General features: G+C 40.4%; 1 protein-coding gene across 1 annotated transcript in view; it reads right to left on the bottom strand.

Annotated features, from left to right (window-relative positions):
- Nucleotides 1-897: 897 nt before the first annotated feature.
- Nucleotides 898-21,275, bottom strand: part of FHDC1 (FH2 domain containing 1) — a gene marked incomplete at both ends in the record, with an annotated part of 30,398 nt that continues 10,020 nt past the window's right edge. The window contains 8 exons of the mRNA XM_082281512.1: nt 898-2,943; nt 6,103-6,267; nt 8,523-8,640; nt 10,977-11,047; nt 11,943-12,050; nt 12,168-12,238; nt 14,899-14,999; nt 15,081-15,166. Coding sequence (XP_082137638.1) covers nt 898-2,943; nt 6,103-6,267; nt 8,523-8,640; nt 10,977-11,047; nt 11,943-12,050; nt 12,168-12,238; nt 14,899-14,999; nt 15,081-15,166 — 2,766 coding nt within the window. The remainder of the gene's footprint in view (nt 2,944-6,102; nt 6,268-8,522; nt 8,641-10,976; nt 11,048-11,942; nt 12,051-12,167; nt 12,239-14,898; nt 15,000-15,080; nt 15,167-21,275) is intronic.

The raw sequence follows: 21,275 nt of genomic DNA on the forward strand, positions 1-21,275 counted from the left end.
CTGCATTGCAGCCTTCTAGAGCTGAACTGCAAACATCCTGATATGTATCATAAATATATGGCACTTCTGTATGACCAAAAGCTGGCAAGTTTGCTCGTGATCAAAACAAGTCAGGAGTAGTCGTCATGCCAATGGCCCTTCCAACAGGCACAGCCTCCAGCTGTGCTATCCTATGCAGCACCGGCCATATCTACTCGTGCATGCAAGACAATGCTGCCACATTCTTGGAGATCAAGCCTCCTGCCCAGCAGAAAGCCTTCCCCAGACACACATTCATAAAACATGCTATAAATTCTTCAGGGAGGTTAAAGACAGCCACAAACAGAAAATGTCTTGTTTTACAATTTTTTGGCCAGCAGTTCCCAGTCTGTCCAATTGCCAGCAATGGACTTTGCAACAGGCAAAAAGAGCTCCCAAATCCAAGGAATTCCAATGAAATCAACGGAAAGCACAATCACCTAAGTTCATTTCAGTACTGTTCCACAGGATTCATTTTGACATCAAATAAGAAACCAACAAGCACAAAGGCTTGAGTCCTAGGAAGAATCTTATGTACACAAAAAAACTGGCCTTTATCCATGTTTTTTGTCACAAAGTGTTTCATCTTGTAGTTAAAACTTCTTAAAACTTTTCAGCTTTTGGTGACCTTTTTTATCACAAATGCAAAGATTTGCTGTTCTGCTCACATTCCATCACAGTAGCTTTAAATACATTCAGATTAATAAAAAAGGATTTAGACCAGAACACAACTACTTGCCCCCTTCCAACAGTGTGCTGTACTTCAATGAGCACATGATGCCATGTATTGGCAAGGTTACTGTTTTAAGGAATTTCACTACACAGACATCCAGTGGTTGGACAAGTGTTCACATTCCAAGGTTAAAAAACCCCTCTCCCTTATTTCAATAACGGCTTTAGTATTTTACCAATTGTGGTTCGGTTTGCATCCTTCAGTTTAAGAGATGCCTTTTCCACTGTTCCCTGTTCCTTTGGTGCAGGCTCTGCTTTCGTGCTGACAGCTTCTCCCTGCAGGATGCTCCTTCCAACCACTCTGGCACTACTCGCTCTCTTTAAGGTACTCACACTATTCTCCTTTGGATTTGGATCATCAGAGGTTGCTGCTGGCTTCACTTTAGGCAGCCTCTGGGACACAGACCTGGTAATGGGTGGAGGTCTGGATGAACTGGATAGATCCACTTTTGCACGCTTTGAAGAAGAGGCCACTGTATTCCTCGCAAAGTTTGGGACAGCGGGTGGTGCTTTGGGAATACTGACTGTGGCAACCTTGGTGTCCTCTGCAGGGGTCTGGGGTTTTACACTGGAGCGACACATCTTTGTTTCATCTGTCTTTGATTTGACATTACTCCTAATGGTTTTAGAGCTTGGCTTCTTGAGAGCGACTCTGTCCCTCTCAAAGTGAGCACTGCTTGAGGTGACAGTGCCCCTTCGTAACTTTGGCTCTTCCACTGACATGCTGTGCCTGTAGGGACTTCTTGGCAGCGTGTCTGTTGTGCCTCGGACAGAGCTGCGGTGAGACAGCCGACTTTCCACTGTACTGCTTTCACGAAGGGCTGGCTTGGGTTCTGGCTTTTTCACGCTGCTTGGTGCCCTGTTTGACCGAGAAATAGGCACCACTTTCCTCATACTTTCGTTCTCAGAGGCATTCAAAGTTCTGACAGGTCTGGAAGGAGCTGTGTGGCTAGGCCGAGTGCCACTGGGTTTTGTGGAGCTTTGAGATCGATCTTTTAGAGAGTTTGTCTTTGGTCCTGCTAGATCTTTATTTTTTATGGGTTTTTCTTTAGGAGGGGTGTGCTCGCTATCGGCATCATCCTTATCACTTGCAGAAGCAGAAAGTGGCAGCTCCTTGTCAGAGGTGGAATTCAGATTTGAGAAGAATGACCTAGCCTTGTGTTGAGCATCATTGCCAGAAGAGCATGCTTTGCCAGCCTCACTTCTTATTTCGTTGCCTGCCGATTTAAAATCATTTCCCTCTTCAGAGTCCAATGTCAAAGAACAATCAGTCGTGGTATCTGACATGTAGCACACTGGCCCATCTTCCCTACTTCCTGAAACACTTGTATCCATAGACATAGGGCTGCTGCTGCTGGGCTCTAAAGCTTCATTCTTGCAACCCACTGCCTTGGCTTGATGGTTGCGGGCCTCTCTGGAACTTCTGGAAGCTGGAGGCAGCTCATCATCAGCAGTGCTCAGGGAATGAAAGCTGAGATCATCCAGAGTCTCCAGGTCTGTCCCACCAGCATCCTCTAAATATGTTAAAGGTGCATTCTCTGCACGCTTTGCTCCTTGAATATCAAACTTACATAACCCTTTAACAAGTTCATGCTCCTCAATTGCAAGGGCCAGAGCATTTATATCTGTGGACTCCTCGCAGGACACGTTGGAAGTGTGCACGTTGTAGTCGGTGCTTCTCTGTGAGTAATGGGCACCAGGACCAGCCGAGCCACTGAGGTGACTGGGCTGAGCTGGAGGCACCTGCCCTGAGCCACCATTTTTCACTTCCATTTCAGACTGTTGGTGTAAGTGCAAGGTATTTAAGTTGAGATCTCTTGTTTCTTTGGATTCCGTCCAGGCTACGTTTGGTCTTGCTTGTCGGGTGTTTGCACGGGGAAGGCTGTTAAACTTGTTTGGATCCTCGTCTTTTGAGATTTCCAGGAAACTCTGCAACTCCCTGTCTGCAGTCATCCCCAAAGAAAGTCGAGAACGTCTGGAATTTGTGTTTCTGTACAAAGGGCTTTGAGGCCTCTGCTGCAAGAAGGGAAGAAATTCTCCAAGTCCGTTTTTAGCCAACATCTCTACATCATTTTCACTGCTGCTCCGCCCAAAGCTCCCAAGCTCTCCAGCTGCCCAGGATCGACGCTTCTCCTCCAGCTCCTTTCGCCTTTGCAGACTATGAAGTTCCTGGATCTCTCGTTCCCTATTTTCCTGAAGGAGGAAAATCACAAATATATGTCTCAGAGGACAGTGTCCTATGCATGAGAACAAGACACATTCCTTTCTCTCTCCCTTTGTTTCTTCCCATCTAAGTTAGCTCCTACTGCTATCACCCACTCCCAACCTCCAACACGTACACACACATGAAATCACCATGGCAACCACAGCCTGCAACCATTAACCCTATGGAGAGCAGCTCCCTGCATAACTAATGTGACGAAACATCCAGCCAGTCAGCATAGGCAAAAGAAATGCACCAGACCTTGCAAAGACCAACAACATGACCCATCAAACCCAAGCAGATGTCACATCTTAGAATCACAGAAAATGCTGAGTTGGAAGGGACCCACAGGGATCACTGAATTTAACCCCTGGCCCTGCACAGCACCATCCCCAAGAGTCACACCATGTGCCTGAGAGCATTGTCCAAATGCTTCCTGAACTCTGTCAGCGTTGGTGCTGTGACCTCTTCCCTGGGGAGCCTCTTCCAGTGCCCGACCACTCTTTGGTTGAGCCAAAGAGTTCCGGATGCAAGATGGAGAACATCAAGCCCCCACTAGGTGTAAAGGTGGTGGTCTTATCAGGTGAGTAAACCTCTACCTCATCATTATATTAATATTTTAAGACAAACTTGTCTGACCAGCGCACGGCCAACGTGGTTCTTCCAACCTACAATTGCAATTGTTCCTCAGCAAGTGCAATTTCTACACAGTGCTACTTTCCTCTAACATTACAGATTGAAAATTTTGCAAAAAGGCATTGCTTAATTGCATATGAAAGCAAACAGAAGAGTTAACACAACCCATGAGATTTAGATATCAAGTGACACCACTCAAGGACCATTACTCAATGTCTCGCTCAAATTTTGGATCTCATAATCACTGTTGGTTTCAAAAACTGGCAACTGTTGTACAGCGATTGCCCAGGGTAGGATGGAGATTTTGGCAGCTAAACTGAGGGATTTTGGTTCAGGAAGCCATAGAAGAGGTAGTTTGAATTTGAAAGACAACACAGTAAACGCCTTTTTAATAAAACAATTAGCAGTGATTTACTGTGAATATCAGCACTTCAACTGTTACCTCTAGGCTTCAGATTTAATCTAACTGTACCTTTGGTTGAACTTTCTGCATTACTTTCTGAAATGAAGAACCTGGCTTGCTGCAGCCAGTACAGCTGTAGCAAAAGAAAGGGGGAGGCTAGTCTTGACAGAAGGAAGATTCAAAAATTGCACGATTTTCCAGCATGTTGTTAAATCTGTTCTGATCAATGACACACTGTTCAAAAAAAAAATCACACCTATATTTGTCTAAAGCTCTGTGTAGTTTGATCTTCCTGTTGTTGTGACAACAGAGGAGCTGCACAGCTAGAAGAAGTCACCTGAAAGCTTTCAGTAAACAAAAGCCTAATGCTTTGTGATGAATGGATTAATCTACACCTCTTAAAGTGGATTTGAGACTACACTGGGCTCTGAAAGATAAGATGCATTAGAGACCTAAGAAACCTGAACATCTAAGAAAGGAAAAACTTGCATTTCAGGAAAAATGTTTGGCAGGAGCTTTCTTTCACAGGTATGGGATTACAGAATGAATTCTTGCCAAATGCTAAAGCTCAACTTTAAATATCCTCTTGTGAAGAGAAATGGTTAAAAAAAAAATGCAGGTATTATTACCATATTCCATATTAGAAAAAGAACATTTTAACCTCACCTAGGACATGTTTTAGGAAATTTTATTGAAAGGAAAAATCTACTTTATGCACACACTTAAGCATGTCAAAAAATTGCAAAAAATGTTTAAGCATTTGAAATATGTACACATGGCCACTGTGGTATAAGCCATCTTTTTAGACTGTTGGATGTGCTGTCTACCCATGACATTCTTTTGTCAGAACTGCCATTTCTATTCCCAATTCTTCTGCTAATTTTGTAGGAACAACGGTCAATCCACAGTTAGCAAGCAAATCTTCTCAAAATTTGCAAGCAAGAGTCTAATTTGTAATTTTTTAGAGTGTAGCTGCTTACTACAGAGAGAGGACCTCAAAAGTCATAGCTGTCCAACAACCACTTGTAATATGTGACTATGAATGAAATCCTCAACCCCAAATATTTGAACATATATGGATGAAGTCACCTCTTGCTTAACTGACTGCAATAGCTATCACCATTTGGTTTTATACATTTGTGCAATGTTCACATAACTACGTGCTGTCTTGGGTGGTAAAGGTTAGGTAAGCTAATGGTACAACAGACACATTAGCTGAACATCCTGTCAGCTCACTACAAATCAAGACTGTTCTCTTCTTTCTGAACTAAAGCTTTTATCCAAAGTGCTGCCAAATGCAGATTGCATAAGGGCGTGGATCCAATTAATGCATGCCATTTGTAAAGACCTAAGAAATATCTGTAACAATACACAAGACTTTGCTGAACCAAAACTGTAACCAATGCCAATACTGACTCCTCCATCTTAGTACAGTTCCTGAATTATTTAGGACCAATTCAGGGTACTTGATGAATGAATGCTCACACTGGAGATAAGGTATCTTGCCTGCCATAGGCCTGTTCCACTTCTTAAGTTTTCACCCACAAAAATAATTTGGAAGGACAAAGCAGAATACACAGCCCTTACTTTACTTGGTAAAGTGCCTCTAGTCATGTAAAGGAAGGCAGTGGAAAGCCCGAGCTAGTGCGGATTCAGGCTAGTTAAGTCCATCCAAGGAATGGCGTGCCACACCTCAAGGCCTTTCCAGTGATCCAACACTACCAGTCCAAGGCCTGAACAGCGAGCAATAGTCAGAAGTCTGTGCAATCTGTCTCACAGCTCAGCTTAGCAGTCACCAGCCTTCCTCACCGAAAGAGGAGGAAAGGGCCCACTTACAAGCAGGCAAACGAACAAACCTGATGTATCATCCCAGTGGTCTCGCCTGCCTGAAACAGAAGATGCAGAGCAGCAGAGCTGCTCAAAATGGCCATTTCCCACCTGGCTTCTGGCAAGGAATGCTTACAGGAGTGCAGTTTTCTGTAGCCATTTGAGCAAATAGATCAAATACTACAAGATAAAAAATGCCCTTTAAGCAGAAAAACCAACTTAATTCACACGAGCCAATATCCATTTATTTCAAAAGAGTGAGAATCTCATTCAATGCTCTTACCTTAACAGCCGTGTTGAATCTTACGCAGAAGTCCCTAAATATCTGGAAACATTCATCCAACTTCATAGTTTCTTTGTCTTCACAGAAAAAGTCAATGAGAGCATTTCCCTCCTTTTGCAATTCTCGTTTCTGGTGTTCAAGCTCCTTTAGATGCCTTACAGCAAACTGTAGCAAAAACCATACACACATGAACCAGACAGAAAAAATTAAAGTCCCAACAGGTCATGTATATATTAGGAACTTATGAAATTCATGTTCCAACCCAGAAATTGTTACAAAGCCCAGGAAATTAACATTTTGAAGGAGAGCTCCTACTAACAAAAGAAAACATGCCATTTCAGCAAACTGAGTAAACAAGGTCAAGAAAAATGGACTGATCAAAATGTCCATTCTAGTGACTAGGACAGAAACCAGGAAAAAGTTCAAAAGCTCTTGAACAAACTTACAGCTTTAATTTTTAGATGAGTAAAACCAAAGACTCTACTAGAACATTGACAGACCACCTGGGAGACCCTTAAAAGACCCTCCTCAAAAGCTCCTCATTCCTTATTTTCCCAGTTCCTCTTCAACCTTCAACTAAGCATAAAGGATTAAATTGCTCCTCCTCACTTTTCCAAGAACACATGTGACCTGATTCCTGGATACACATCACAAAATCACTTCCTTGCTAAGGTGACCCTAGACCACAATAAAAAAGGTTTTCATGCTTGAAAGGTAAGGAACTGCTGGAAATATGTATATTTTAAGACATCCAGAAAATATTCCCATAAAGTAGCATTTTGAATCATAAGTGTAGAGCAATACAGACAGGATGGGAGTAGTTTAGTGGAAGAAGATTCAAGAGGAAGAGAATAAGGCTGTGATTAGACTTTGAGCAGCAGAACTACTTAAAACACTTTGATCAGGTGCCCCTGCCTCCTCTATCTGCATCACCAGCTATCCAGTTCCATTCTTGCACAACCCCACATCTGATACCACCTGTAGCTCAAAGTAACCTGATGAGAAAAGTTAATTTTTCACACAAATCTAGTCTCTAATTCATGGTTGCCTAAATATTTTTCATAATGTATCACTGGGGTGGGAAAATGCAGCTGGAGGCACTTGTGACCACTTAATCCAACCCTGCTTTCAGGAATTACTTGGAAAATTATACCACTAGGATAGGAACAAATACAACTTGCTAGTCTTAAGAAAAAAAAGAAAAAAGAGGAAAAAGAAAAAAGCCCACAATAAAACCTGAAGATAAACTGGACAACTGATAAAAGCATACGTTAAAAATTAGTTCCTCCACATATTTCACTAATTATTTCACAAGGGTGAAATAATCAAAGCTGAGTTCTGTATCAGCTTGGTTATCACCTGTAATTTAAAAACAAAAACTGGAAGTGTTTATTTAAGGTATGCATTTGTAAAATTTTTTTTTTCCCCAACATTTCTTTTGGAATGTGGCCTAAACAAGATTGTCGTGTTACACAGAGCAAGCTATTAAATTTTTAAAAATTCCAAACATGTTAAAACATAACATTAAAGAGTCTGGGTGCAATGGATAAAAGCCAACAATTCAGAGTGAATGAGGACAGGTATCTCAATCTTAACCTGCCCCTTTCTTCATCAGCTTTTTATCTCCTGAAAAACTACAGGGACTATTAACTACATTTGCAAGTTGAAAATCAGGGCGGGTTAAGTTCCAGATCAACACCTGCCTCCTTTTAATAATTACCTATAGTGTGAAACAGAAAAAAATCATTTAATTGAAGTATAATATGTATCTCTCCAGGCATCACCACGTACTCAGAAAATCGCAAGAACTCTGCTTCCAAGGTAAGTGCTATATGCATCCAGACCTGTAAAGTCTCTGCAGTACCTAATAAAAAAAAAAAAAAAGGAGAACCCACACAGAAATAATGGTGTGTCTCTGAATAAGAGACTCTGTGCTAAGGGTAAATTAGTAGAGAAAACAGTCCCCTAACCTTCCAGCTTCTAACAATATCTCTTCAGTCACCCAGCAATCAAGATTCATATGCACAGCACAGCCTCAGCTAAAACTGATGTGCTCCAGAATAATGTAACATGCAGACACTATTCTTTGGGCAGCTGCAAAGTACAAAACCAGAGACCACTCCAAATTGTCTTACATTTTAACTACTGATCTTCATCAGTAATTTCGCACGCACTAAATGTGCTTGCCTAACAAGCCTTGGGCAATGTACACTCAATATCCCTCCCTGTAAAAACACAGTCCTTCCAACACTCTTACTCGACAAACAGCATGAGGCTGGAACACCTTTGTACAACTGACAGGGCAGGCATATAAAAACAATGCTTCTGTTTATTAACAGGTCCATACAAATGACATTCAGCTGAGGAATGCTGCTGTATTCAGGCGACAGTAACACATTAAACACGGATATCCTACAAACCTGGAGAAAGCTTTCCATCTGGTGAAAGAGTTTTGGGTCTCGTCGGAGGCTGTCTTTAACAGACCTTGTCTTGACAGACAGTGAGTGGAGCTCTGCTTCTACATTGTCAATGGATAACCTAAAAATAGCATATACAGAGAATCTTTATCAAAGGAGAAGGAGTGGCCCACAGGTTAGCCACAACATGCTGCAAAATCGGATGCTTTACATGAGGTGCAAATGGGCTATCAAACAAGACCTGCCTGTTCAGGAAATCTTTCCACATTAGACACTGAAAGTTAGGAGAGAGATAAGCACATTTCTCCTTATTTGCAACCTGAAAAGATTCCCATGGGGTGTGGTTTCATGATTAGCTCCAGCCAGTCCTACCCACCCTACCCACCTAACCTTAGAAAGGTTAATGCTGCCCTGCCTTTGACTAGGTGTTCCTTTTCTCTCCTGGTGCCTGTCCTAGCACTCCTTTTTGAGATGGCCAACCATTTCTGTGAACTGAAAATTAACCTAGGAAAAGGAAAAAGCCAATTTGCTTCCAGATGGAGCCTTTGGTTGGTCCAACTGATTACATGACTGTTTGAGTGCAGGAGCTACCACAAAAAGGGGGCCACAAGAGACTGTCAGCCAGGAGTACCAATTTTGGCGGTAGCATTTGGCATCACTAAATTGCATGTTACACTCTTCTAAGCAGTCACCGCAATGCAACCTACACAGTCTCAACCCAGCAGTTACAATATTTCATCCTTCTACCACATACCAGCAGCAGAGCTGCTGCTGTGAAAAGGGAACTCAGAAACTGAAGATCACAGGAAAGAGCTCTGATCTGGTGTAATCTAAGTGTTCTCCTGGGAGGCCCACATTCCACACAACAGGAGTTCCCACCTAAATGTCCCAGTCACTTTAAGGGTAAATGCTTCTAAACCTGTGGCACTTCCTTCGTAAGAGAACTAAGCTTTGCCTAGGAATTGAAGCACTACAGTTTGCCAAATGATAAGAACTAACAACTGTACACGTGCTCCTCCTAAGGTTGTTTCACCAGCAGCATGACTTTCAAACAGTAAAGCTGAAGAACTTGTGGCAGCCTGATTAAAATGCACATGGCAGCAGACGGTGACACATGTGTGTCAGTAGACACATGAATATAATGTGCGCTGGTTTTTCTTTGCTTACTTCACCTGCAAAGTTTAGTTCCCTGTTTTGGGAAAACATGGTGTTTTTGCAACTAAGGAAAGCAGTAGGAAATACAGGCTACATTTTTCTGAACATGAAGGAGGAAGAGGGTGGCCTACAAGTAAAGAAGGCAAGACAACAAAAAATAAAGAACATAATGGTAGTTGTTTTAACATGCTCTAATTGAGAAGATTTATGAGCAACTTGTACATGACAGTTCTCTCTAAAGACCTTCCTCATGCCCAGTGGTGAGGTACATATTTAATTTTGTTTCATTTTCCTGTACAGAATGCACTCCCTGAATAGACTTCAGCATGAGTTACAGCAGAAGACTTCCAGCGTTAACAAATGTGATCAAAGGACAAAGTGGTTAGAAAATAAATATCACGAAATTTGGGATTCTGCCTGTTCCTCTCCTGTTTGCCAGGGGGCTTGGATGCTGAGGAAAGCCACATTCCCCAGCAGGCCACATGGCAAACTGCCAAAAAGGTGTGTGGGTTGGATGGCAGAGAGCCACACAGGTGGTCCCTCAAAAATTTTCTGATTAACTCCACGGCCACTCCTTTCCTCAGAAGATTTCAGTCTTTTGCAGACATTATTTAACCCTCCATCAGATCTAAGAAACGGGATCCACTGTGCAGCTGGGAAAAGAATGTAAATAGATTGCCCTAAGCTCAAGAGTAAGGAAGTAGCAAAACTGGGAATAGAACTTCAGCATTGCTAGCTTCCAGGTTTCAGACTTAGATCACACTGTCTCACAAAAGTAAGTACAATTATCAAGGTACGAATCAGGTTCAGTTTAAAATTATGCAGCTTAGGACTTTAAGCTGAAAAAATTCAGAGCCACAAACCCTTCAGATTTTCCAACCAAGACAGCAAATGAAACCTCAAAAAGCATCTCAGTGAAGCCAGGGCCAGCACCTGTCTCTGGTACCAGATTTGGAAAAGTACTGTAGCCTACTCAGAGACTGATGAAAATTGGTTTAAGGAAAAACAGTAAACATGCTTTTAGTTCAATCCCTTAAAAGTAATGAACAGGCACATGTATTTGACAGAGACAGAAATACCAAAAACCTATGGAGATCATGTAATAAAAAAACCTCGTACCTGAAGGCACATTGCAGGCATACTTCTGCTAGTAAATGGAAATGAAGACCTCAAAGCTGCAGTAAACATTTGTAAGAATCTGTTTTTGTGCCAAGACTTTCCTGAATAAGCCTCACTGCTTCACAAATGAGAAAATTCCAAGTCACCGTGTAACCGTAAGTTTTCAGTTTTCTTTTAACTCACCTGGCAGCATCATGAACACTCCTAATTTTTTCTGAAAAGTTGAGAAGAGCAGCATCTTTCTTTTGAGCTTCCTGAAACAAACAGAACAAAACCAAAACACACACAATCCATTAACATTCCACCACCATGCCAAAGTCCCTAAGTCTGGCTGTTCTAAAGCTTCTGGGAGGGCACTTAAAGGTCTCTCTCCCACACTGTTTTTCTTCCCATTCAATCCTAACACAACTGAGTGGAAGACAGCCCTTAAAAAAAGGCAGGGATCAGAACTGGAGACTTTAAACTACAGCTTCCATTTTGCAGTGTACAATAACAGCTGCTTCTGCCAGTAAACACAAGCCAGATGTATCAATAAGGAATGTTAGGGAAAGAATGATGTACTGATGCCATTGCCTGAGCAGATATGATGCTTCCTGCACAAACATCAATTAATACCCTATTGTTTGCTGGTTGGAAATCTGTTAAGCCAGTTTATACACAGATAGCCAAAGTCATATAGATGCATTTAAATTCTCTCCCTTCTAAAATCAAGACATTTGAAAGGAAGGAAAAATAGCTTGAAAAAAGACTGCAGCAGCTTTAAAAAACACAAATCAGTCATCAAGGGAGAAAATAAAGCTATCAAAAAGGCTGCTCAGAAGATTCAATGGGAAGATTGAGAGAATATTTATCAAAATAAGACACTTCTACAGTGTAAGAATTTGGGACAACAAGAAAAAATCTAAAATGAAGAGGTTTGATGAGGGCAAGTTTCTACACGATATAAAAACTAAAGCTTTCCATGGGGTTCCAGGTAGGATGACCAGGTATTTTTGGTGAATTTTGTGGCAGGAGAAGAAAGGTGAAGATTAGATCAGAGCTGTGAGAAAGCTGCTTTTTTTCTGAGGCACATGGTCCCTTTATTGTCTATCAATTAATGGACCTATATTTGTAGAAGTTGCTTATACCAGCAAAATAGTTTTTCTATACCAGAGCAACAAAATGCAGCAGACTCATCCCAGGTTTGTTTGCTTTCGTGTCCGCCAGCTTGAGCAGTGACGACAATTTAAATCCAACAGCATTGCCAGCATAACCTCCCTAAAAAGACACAGTTTGCAAAAGAGCACATGAGAAGCTGAGGCATGACATGAGAGCACTGCAATACTAACAAGGAAGTATGGTCCATCAGCCATCTCCCTTTGGGATGTCACTTACCGCATTCATAATATTCCCAGCCTGAAGGACCAAGTGCAATATGGAATGCAGTTCCTCACAAGTCATTAACTCTGTAAGGAACAAGAAAATTGCTGTCTAACAATTGTTTGTTTAGAAATATAGTCAGTTACCAAGGTCCTCTTCAGCTTTTTTTTTTTTAAATTTGACAGGAAACTATAATAAACTGAAGAGGTCGTGGGAAAAATAATGGCACTATATACTTCCAATTCACAAGCACAACTAACAGACCTCAAGTGTATGTTCAGACTTTAACTTAGCAAGTGTAGTATTTCCAAGGCAACCTCCAGCAGCTAAGGAAACATTTGGGGCCTAATCCTGCAATGTGTGAAGTGTCTCATGCAAGCGGTTCAGTATCCTCACCACCTACTCATTGTTCCAGTGTGAGGCAACTGTTCTGCACCCTGCAGGATCCATTTGCCATCTGCCAGGATTGGGCTTTTGAACAATTATTCTTTTTTTAGGAGACTTGGCCATAAGGCTTGAAAAGATAACAGGCAATGTTTAAATCTTCTTTGCTTATCCCACTCCCACTATGAATCATCATTTTATTTCTGTATGATCACCAACTCAGAGCAGCATTTATTTTACTTGTCATATCAAAGATGATTTAGCACAAAGTTACATTCAGTGTGACAAAGAGTCAAATGGAACAAAACTGCCTTTTAAAGCTTTCCCATCACACAAGCCATTTGTAACACTGAACATTTGTAAATATATTCATTCATGTGCAAAATGCACAGCAGTGTTCCATCTGAATTCATACACTTTTTCACCCAGCCACATATGAGCAAAAAACCAATATATGTGCAAAAAAAAGGTATGTGCACCAGAGGGATTGCCTTAGAAATAACATGTGGAAATTCAACACTATAAAGAGTTAATAAATGTGGTACAACAAACAAAGTAACTCCAAATTTGCAAGTGCCCATATGGCAAGAAAATCACCATGAGCTGGTTTTAATGTAAGGTACTATATTTTACATTAATGAACAAAATAAAAGGTGGAATCCTCTTGATTGCAGTGTAAATACTTTTAAAAACTATTTTGCTTCCAAGTCCACATTCTATAATCTATCCTGCATTCAGCCGCTCAACACAATACAGTAATCAATCATTTTGGAAGCACACAGCCCTTGTACATTTGGATTTCAATACTGGAAGCCTAAAACCACAGAAATAATTAAATAACCTTCGATCTAACAAGCTATAGGTGAGGAAGCAAGGAGGAAGAAAGAGGAGAGAATAAATCAGAGAATAACAAATTTCACAAGGCCAAGAGGAGAAAGCAACTTCTACAGACTTCCCACAGTAAGAGCCTGCTCCGCATCACTGTGGCATACATCCATTTGCAGGCTAGATGAGAATCCACCAGGCTGTTTAGACCATCCTAACCCTTAGTGATTACCAGCATTAGAATTGAAGTAAATATTCTCTCAGTTTAATTACAGGAAAGAAGCCTAGGAGACAGCAGTAGAAAAGGAGACATAATTCCTAAACAACTTCAGGCTACCAACAAACCCTGAAGTGAGAAGACCAAATGGAGAAGTGCACATGACAAAGTGGACTGAACACAGGGACAGCCCAGTCAGTGATTTGCTTGACTGGCCTGATGCAGGAGTTGGAGACCAAAGTGTCTCCTCTCTGGAGGGAATTAATTCACCACTTTACATACGTCCTGGGTGAAGGACAAGGAGGACATTAAGGCATGGCTGCTTTTATACATAACATATTCCCTCACATATGTTTGTTGCTCAAAACACAAAGAACAATGATTTGAAAGAGATCCCAACAAAAGGCCAAACTCAGACCTAATCCTAAGGTACTGCACACTTTCCTGAGTCAAGGACAAGTTCAATCCCCACTGGTGGGAAAAGGCTTTTTTCCCTTTGCTTTCACTTGAAAGGAGTATTCTAATCACCAGTGCTCATAGTTGAGTATTTTACTTACTGCACCTTTTTATACCACTAGAAGCAGTCTAAGCAGTGATCTACTAGCCTGTCAAAAAATTTCCAACATGAAATAGGAATTTCATATTGAGGGACAGGACAAAGAGGTACTCAAGATACTGTAAAGGGTCAACATTAATGTTTAACTGAAACCAGGAAATCAACTATTTTCTTGCAGAGTACAAGACACTACATTACCTAAAAAATAACCAGCTGCAGCAGTTCAAAACTTGTGAAATGTAAAGAACAAAACAGGTAGAGAAACATAGAGAACATCAGCAGAAAACAAAGGAATAGCAACAGTATTCTCTACAATAAAGATTTTAACCTATCAATACTGACACCTCAAAAGGAAATGGCACACAGAGAAATTTAGAAAAGTCATTTTTTTCTATGGATCTCTGAAAGAATGAGCAGAGAGGTGTAACAACCACATTCCATCAGAGGGAGAGCAGTGCAGGAACGAGCAAACTGTACTCAAAAGATGACATCCTAATTTAGTCATGGACACCTTTGCTTCTGTTAATTTAGGATACATTACTTATAGGCTTCGAAAATGAATTTGTTGCTAGTGTATGCAAAGTCTCCAGATTCTTGATTTTGGAAGGAAAGATCCACCCTGATGGCATTTGTCATTTGATGGGAGTTAGCTTCCTTTTAATAGCTAAGGTACCTGAAATTCAAGCTCTGGTCTTCGTAATGCAGACTAATTAACATGCTAACAAAAACAAGAGTATTAGGCATGTCCCAACATATTTAATTACCTTTTGTTGCCCGTCTTATAATTTTCATGTCATTCTGTAGAGAAGCACAGGAGGGTGAGAACTCCCTCTCCAACACCATGGCTTCAATCCTAAGAGCATAGCTGGAGTACACAAACAGGTTTAGAACTGACAGCCAAAAAAGAACACTTATCATAAACAGAATAAACCTACTATCTCCTTACTTTGGCACCTGGATTAGTAAATACATGAAGGAATCAGCTTGAGACAGTTTTGATACATCTCCATCAAAGGCTTTTAATTTCTTTACCTAGAAAAGAGAAAAAAACACTAGCAAAGAATTTTATCAAAGATCAACTTGATTTTGGAAGGCAACACCTTGAAAAGCAGTAAATTTAACAGAAGGCATTGAAAAGTCCACCCAGTGACTGAATGGCTTCACTGTCTCAAGCTCCTGTAATTTTCACATACCCCAACCACAAAAAAATCTAAAAAATAATGTCACTCTTCTCCCAAAAACTGGCTACACAGTCCAACAGAAAAAACCATGATGCCATCACTCGGATTGGTGATTCTGATTTCTGATCAGTGATTGCTTTCATCACTATGTTTATGATACTGATGATGATCTGAAAAATGACCCTCAACTCTTCCACAACTGTGATGTACATAATTTAACTGTGTTCAGAATATCCAGCATAGGACTGCCTTGATCTTAGTGGCACAATGCAACTAAACTTTAAGTTACAGGTTTTTTTTCAAGATACTTGCTTCAACCATTTCCCCTAAAATGCTCTTAAGGGGTAAACTTCATCATCTTGAGTTTGTATATTTTTCATTCATATGAAATATTTTAAAGATAAATGCGCTGTTGCATTTTAAGTAATTTGTTGTCAATACTCTCAGTACTCTGAGGACACCATTTACATGCAAAGGAAATACCACTGCATTAATTTTGTTGATCTTCCTTCCCAGCTCCACCAAAATCCATATATTTGCATGATCTGGAAGCCACTGATCCACCCACTTACTTACTATTTGTTTATACAGAAGAACTGAAAAATACATGCACATATGTTTAAGCGTAACTGGAATTTCTTCCATATCTTCCAACACAGCAACTGTGTCCAAAAGCAAAGCTCACTCTCAGTTACACTATTTCTTCATTCAACCAGACCAACAAGTTCACACCTAGCAGCACTTGTATGTTTCCACTGATTTAGACATCACCCCACCATCCTTCCTGTGTGTAACATCACACTTAAAGCCCATTCACAACCACATTTACACAGATGGTCTTCAGTTTTAGAAAGCATATTCAGCTATTCGAGAGAGGGACACTACACCACGGCATCAACAGTTACCCAGCTGCCATGATTTAGCAAGATATACACAACTTTTTTTTTAAAGAATCAGCCTACAAATTAATCACTTCAGGTATTTTTCTGCTTTGACAGTAAAAAAGTAATTGATCTGTAGTGAAAGACAAATATGCTATGCCAAATCAGGGTTCTGAACTAGTAGCAGAAAAGGATTCTTTTAACAGCTTTTTTCTGCTTTACTCCCATTTTTCCACATCATAAAAAATGGAAATGCTGAGAACACATAAAGAAAGAGAAAACAAAAAATATGAATTAAACCCAGAATAAAAAAGAATTCCCTTTCGAATTAAAAAACACATCAACAAACAAATGAACAGGAAAAAAACCTAACAAACTCTTATGACCAAGAAAGAGACCTCTAATCAGAGAGCAATTTTTATTCAGGCTATCTAACTCCATTTCCTAACACTGCCAGACCCCCATTTAACTCAAGACACTCAGACAAAAGCTCCTTCTAAAGATAAACACCATACCCATTTTTTTTAGGCCTGAGAAAACTCCTAATTTACTGAGTAATTCAAGAAGTCTGCCAACAAAAAAACAGGAAAGACCAGACTTGACATTCCTGGTAATTCTAAGGTGTTAAATGAGCAAGAAGCAAACTCAAAATAAACACTTTTTCTACATCATTAAGTGGGGAGTGGGAGATGTCTCCTATCTCAGTCTTTAAAGGTGTTCTTTAACCTAGCTTCCCAAAAATAGTGGTCTGCAACCTAAACAAAAAAGCCTGCAAGTTCTCCAACCTCATTTTAGTATCTTGCAAACATCAGATTTTGCCTGAAAAGGATACAGGCATTCAGATATGGGAGAGAGGGAGGAAAGAAAGAAAAGCAGCCCACCAAAAAAACCCACGCCACCTCACCAAATTCATAGCATATAAGCCACAGGTAATTATAGGAAGATGCATTTTGAAGACTTAAATATACAAAAAGTGAACAACAAGAGATCCTGAGGCACTCACAGGAATATTAACTTACTCATGCTACCAGTACTATATTTAAATATACTTTCAACAGTAAGTAGCAATCAATGTTTTTCTATGTGGAATTTTAGTTTTACATGCACTGGATGAAAACCTCTTTCTTCTACCCTAGTAGGAAAAAGCCTGAAGTGGTACAAGGGATTCTAAATCCCAGAATTAGTTCAGAGGAGGAACATTCCTACACATGCACAACAGAAGACATTGACTGAGCCTGCCTTCTGATGGATAGGATGGGGTGTGAATGTCACTATGCAGAAAGCTTTGGCCAATAGTCAACCCAGAAGAAAGTCTGTGTAATCAGACTTGAAACAAAAATGTGCTCACCACCTGCTTACACTTTTCCCAGCCTACATCTACCACCTAACCCTAACACTGTCTCCTCCTTAGATATCCCAAACTACCTTTGTAAGAAGCATCAAGGCAGCTCACCCAAGAAGCCCAAAACCCTAAGATGGTGGAGAACAGTGACCCATTCCACAAACAGATAAAACAGGAACATGACAGAGTTGTAAGGTCCTTTTCACCATGGAATTTGGCAAACATAGCCTGGTTCTCCATACATGTCTTAAGATTTTCACAGACAAGACTAAATAATCTCTTATCTTGGCCTTAAAACAGTAGGTAGTCTGGGAAGTAGCTACAGTAAAGACAGGATAGCAATTTTTGTGTTCCCTCTTTCTTAAAAATTTCATAATTGAAAAATAATTCTCACCATGCGGGGAAGAAAAAAAAAGTTATTTGACTTTATCAACACTACCAATAAACCAAAAAAACCAACTTCTGAACCCCAAAGCTAAAAATTACAGGAACACATTTTGGATGTCTGTCATTACACATTCCAAGGGAGACTATTCAAAATCCCGTGGGACTGTCTCTACTCGCTGCTGCCATATTGTCCAAGTATTCCGGAAGAAAACCTAAGATTCTCTGATGGCTCCCAGAAGTGGGAGTCAAATTCAAATACCAATTGCAGCCAGGAGCTGCAAAGAAACTATGGGGATTGACAACTATGTTCACTATTAATCATGTTAACAGATATAGTAGATAGGTTTATAATTAGTCCGAGAACACAAGAGAGCTAAAAAATGTGGTTTATTATAAAATTTTAATGAATAACCCTATCAGTTCTGGCCTTGACCTCCTCTCTTCAAGCACAACAAAACCTTTCCACAAGAGTAGGCAGGCATGTACCAAGATATGGCAGTGTAATGTGTGTATGCAAGAGAGCATAATTACATTGTATGCTCAGCTCTGTATTACTCAAATTGGGCACAGAGCTACTAATTTAATTTTTCATTATATTTGTATATGGAATATGCATTTGCACTGTCCATGCATGCCCATCCACACTAAATCTGATTTTAGATACACAAGGTTCTCACATCTGTAATTTGCTTAATTTCAAGGACAGTTATGAAACATAGAAAGCCTGATCTTTGATTTGATTTGTGAACAACTCCAGTAGAGATGCCCATTGCAAGTATGTCATTATACCTTGCAGACACGAAAGCTACTGTATTCAAGTCCTTGGTAATTTTTGAGCTACCAGTAGCACTTATAGTGGGATTTTACTTTATGGCATACAACAGGTACCTTGCAGATCTTGTATCTATGCAGGATCTTTGAAGAAGAGGAATAAACATTTTCTCTGTGGTTTTTTTATTATTATTTAATATGTCCATACCTCTGCAAATAATCAGGGCACTAACAAAAAAGAGAGTTAAAAAATACCAAAGCCCCAAAAGGCATCACAGTGGAATCCAACTGCAAGGGCATGTGGGAAACCAGCTGATGGATGAGGCAGTGAGGCACCATGGGGTTCACAAGCCTGGGCAGTGGCAAACCACTATCAGCAAATGATAAAACGAAATGGAGAAAAACCTGCAGGTAATCATAAAGGGCAAAAAAGGAAGAGGAGATGAAAGCTCTGAAGGATGGTCCGCCCTATAAAGCACTAGCTGAGGAAAGGAGGGAGCAGTTAACTACAGACAGGGTTCATAAAGGGTAGAGCTGTTCCAGTAAAGCAGGTGACGGATGACCAGGGTTTGAAATCAGAGCACACAAGCAAAAGACAGGCTTGAGACATTATTAAGGAAGTTAAGACATTGTGTTGATAACCTGGGCGTGCATGTGTGTAGGTGAGCTGATTGCCAGTATTATATGCTCTCTTCTGTATATATTTTAAGTACAAATTCTGGCTACTCTAGCTCGTTAAACACTGGACTCTCTCAACTTTTCCAGTCTGGGCCTGCTGAAGACTGCAATGATATGCACATAAAAGCAGCTAAAAGCTTCTTCTCTGCTTTAGTCAGGATTCCAGTAAATTAAAGCTGTCAGCCATTTCAACAGGATATCATTCAGAAACAGCTAGGAATCTTTTCAGAAGTGATACAGCAGAGAAGACCAGTGCTTCAGTCAAGGTTCCCTGGAAAAAAAACCAAACTGAAAAAAGGGATGAAGCAGATGAGATTCCAAATAGGTGTTTCTTTCTCCTTAAAAAACTTCTAAGCACAGTATGGTACAAACAGCAGGACATCTAAGGTGGCTTAAACAAAATCAGTGATCTTACCCTACTTGTTAATGTGTTGAGAATTTTTATACATTTGCTTGGACTTTTTTTTAACCACTGTATAGTGGCCAGGCTATACACCCACAAACAGCCCTGAACAAAAAGTTGAGCGGAGCCTTGCAGCAAGCTCCATGATGGCCAGCTTCAAGTATTTGTCAAGTTTTTCAAATTAAACATTTGAAAATACCCAAACGTTTTAAGTTGTAGGAAAGACTTCACAGCAGTGCCAATATGTCAATAATAGTCTTACTCAGTTTGAGAAAAACATTCAGTAAGGAGCTGGTATTTGCCATTTACATGCAAAAATCTCAACAGCTTTGATAGCTGCTGGGATTTTTCATAGAAAACAGCTAGAAAATTAGTAGTACTGACACCTATTTCTGCATGCAAATAGAGTTGCCACATTACAGTACTGCATTTAGAATAATTTTAAAGACAACAGATGTTAAATGTATTTGTTAGTCCAAGTACCTGGCCTCCATTGTCAAAAATCTCGAATACCATCTCAGGTGCCTGAGATATTATAAACTGAAATGATCTAAAATATGTCAAAAACGTCAAACAAGTGACCAGGGGCACATTCATGTAATGTGACTGTGTATCACAACACTTCTAGAGAAGATACGATTGGAGTTCAAAGCTGGTGTTTATTCACACTAGGTAAACTGTAAACTTAAACTTCTTGGTAAAAAAGAAGAAACAAAATAGTCCAGAGTTGCCCCTGCTAAAGCTATGAGAAGGAATGGCATTCCTCTCCCTCCTTTCACTTTTACAGTTTAAGGATTAATGGTAAAATGGAAAAGAAAAAGCAGAAGACATCTCAAAGCACAGTTACTGGTGCAGAGCACAAGCCTAGCAGAAGGCACCTGGCTCTCCATCCAGCTTGCAAGAAACCTGTGCATACAGGCAAATGTGACTGTAAATACCTGAGCTACTGCAAAGGGCATACAGAGAGGAACTGCAGAAGCCCACCCACGGTTACATGAGACAGTTTGCCCTGGTAACTGAACAGCCACTAACCTTTTAGGATTGGAGTGCTTAAGACTCTGCTCAGAGTAATTGCCAACTCTTACAACAACAAAGCAGGTCTTTAGGAGAACAGGAAGTATCTAAAGGGCAATCCCAGGGAATCCTTGCTGAGGATGGGTGCAACATTGTGCAAGGCCAATGTGATGACAGCTTGCCAAAGGTATCTCATGTGATATGGCAAAAAGAAATAAGGGAGTATTAAACAGAAGAGGGAACAGCAGAACAAGTAACACCACTTCACCTGGTATCTCTAGTGATTCTGGATTATTTGTATATGGGGCTGTAAATTTCTGATGCCTTTCCCTTAGCAAATGGTGAATCACTATTCTAGGAGACAGCTATTCAGACTAGGAGGCAGGCAATAAACTAAGAAAAACTAAGGGGACATAGCATGAGAACAATGAACATACATTTAGGGGGAAAATAGTGAAAAAGAAATAAAAAGCTCTGAGGCTCC

Source organism: Coloeus monedula (assembly GCF_965178545.1).
Source record: "Coloeus monedula genome assembly, chromosome: 5".
Classification (NCBI taxonomy): Eukaryota; Metazoa; Chordata; class Aves; order Passeriformes; family Corvidae; genus Coloeus; species Coloeus monedula.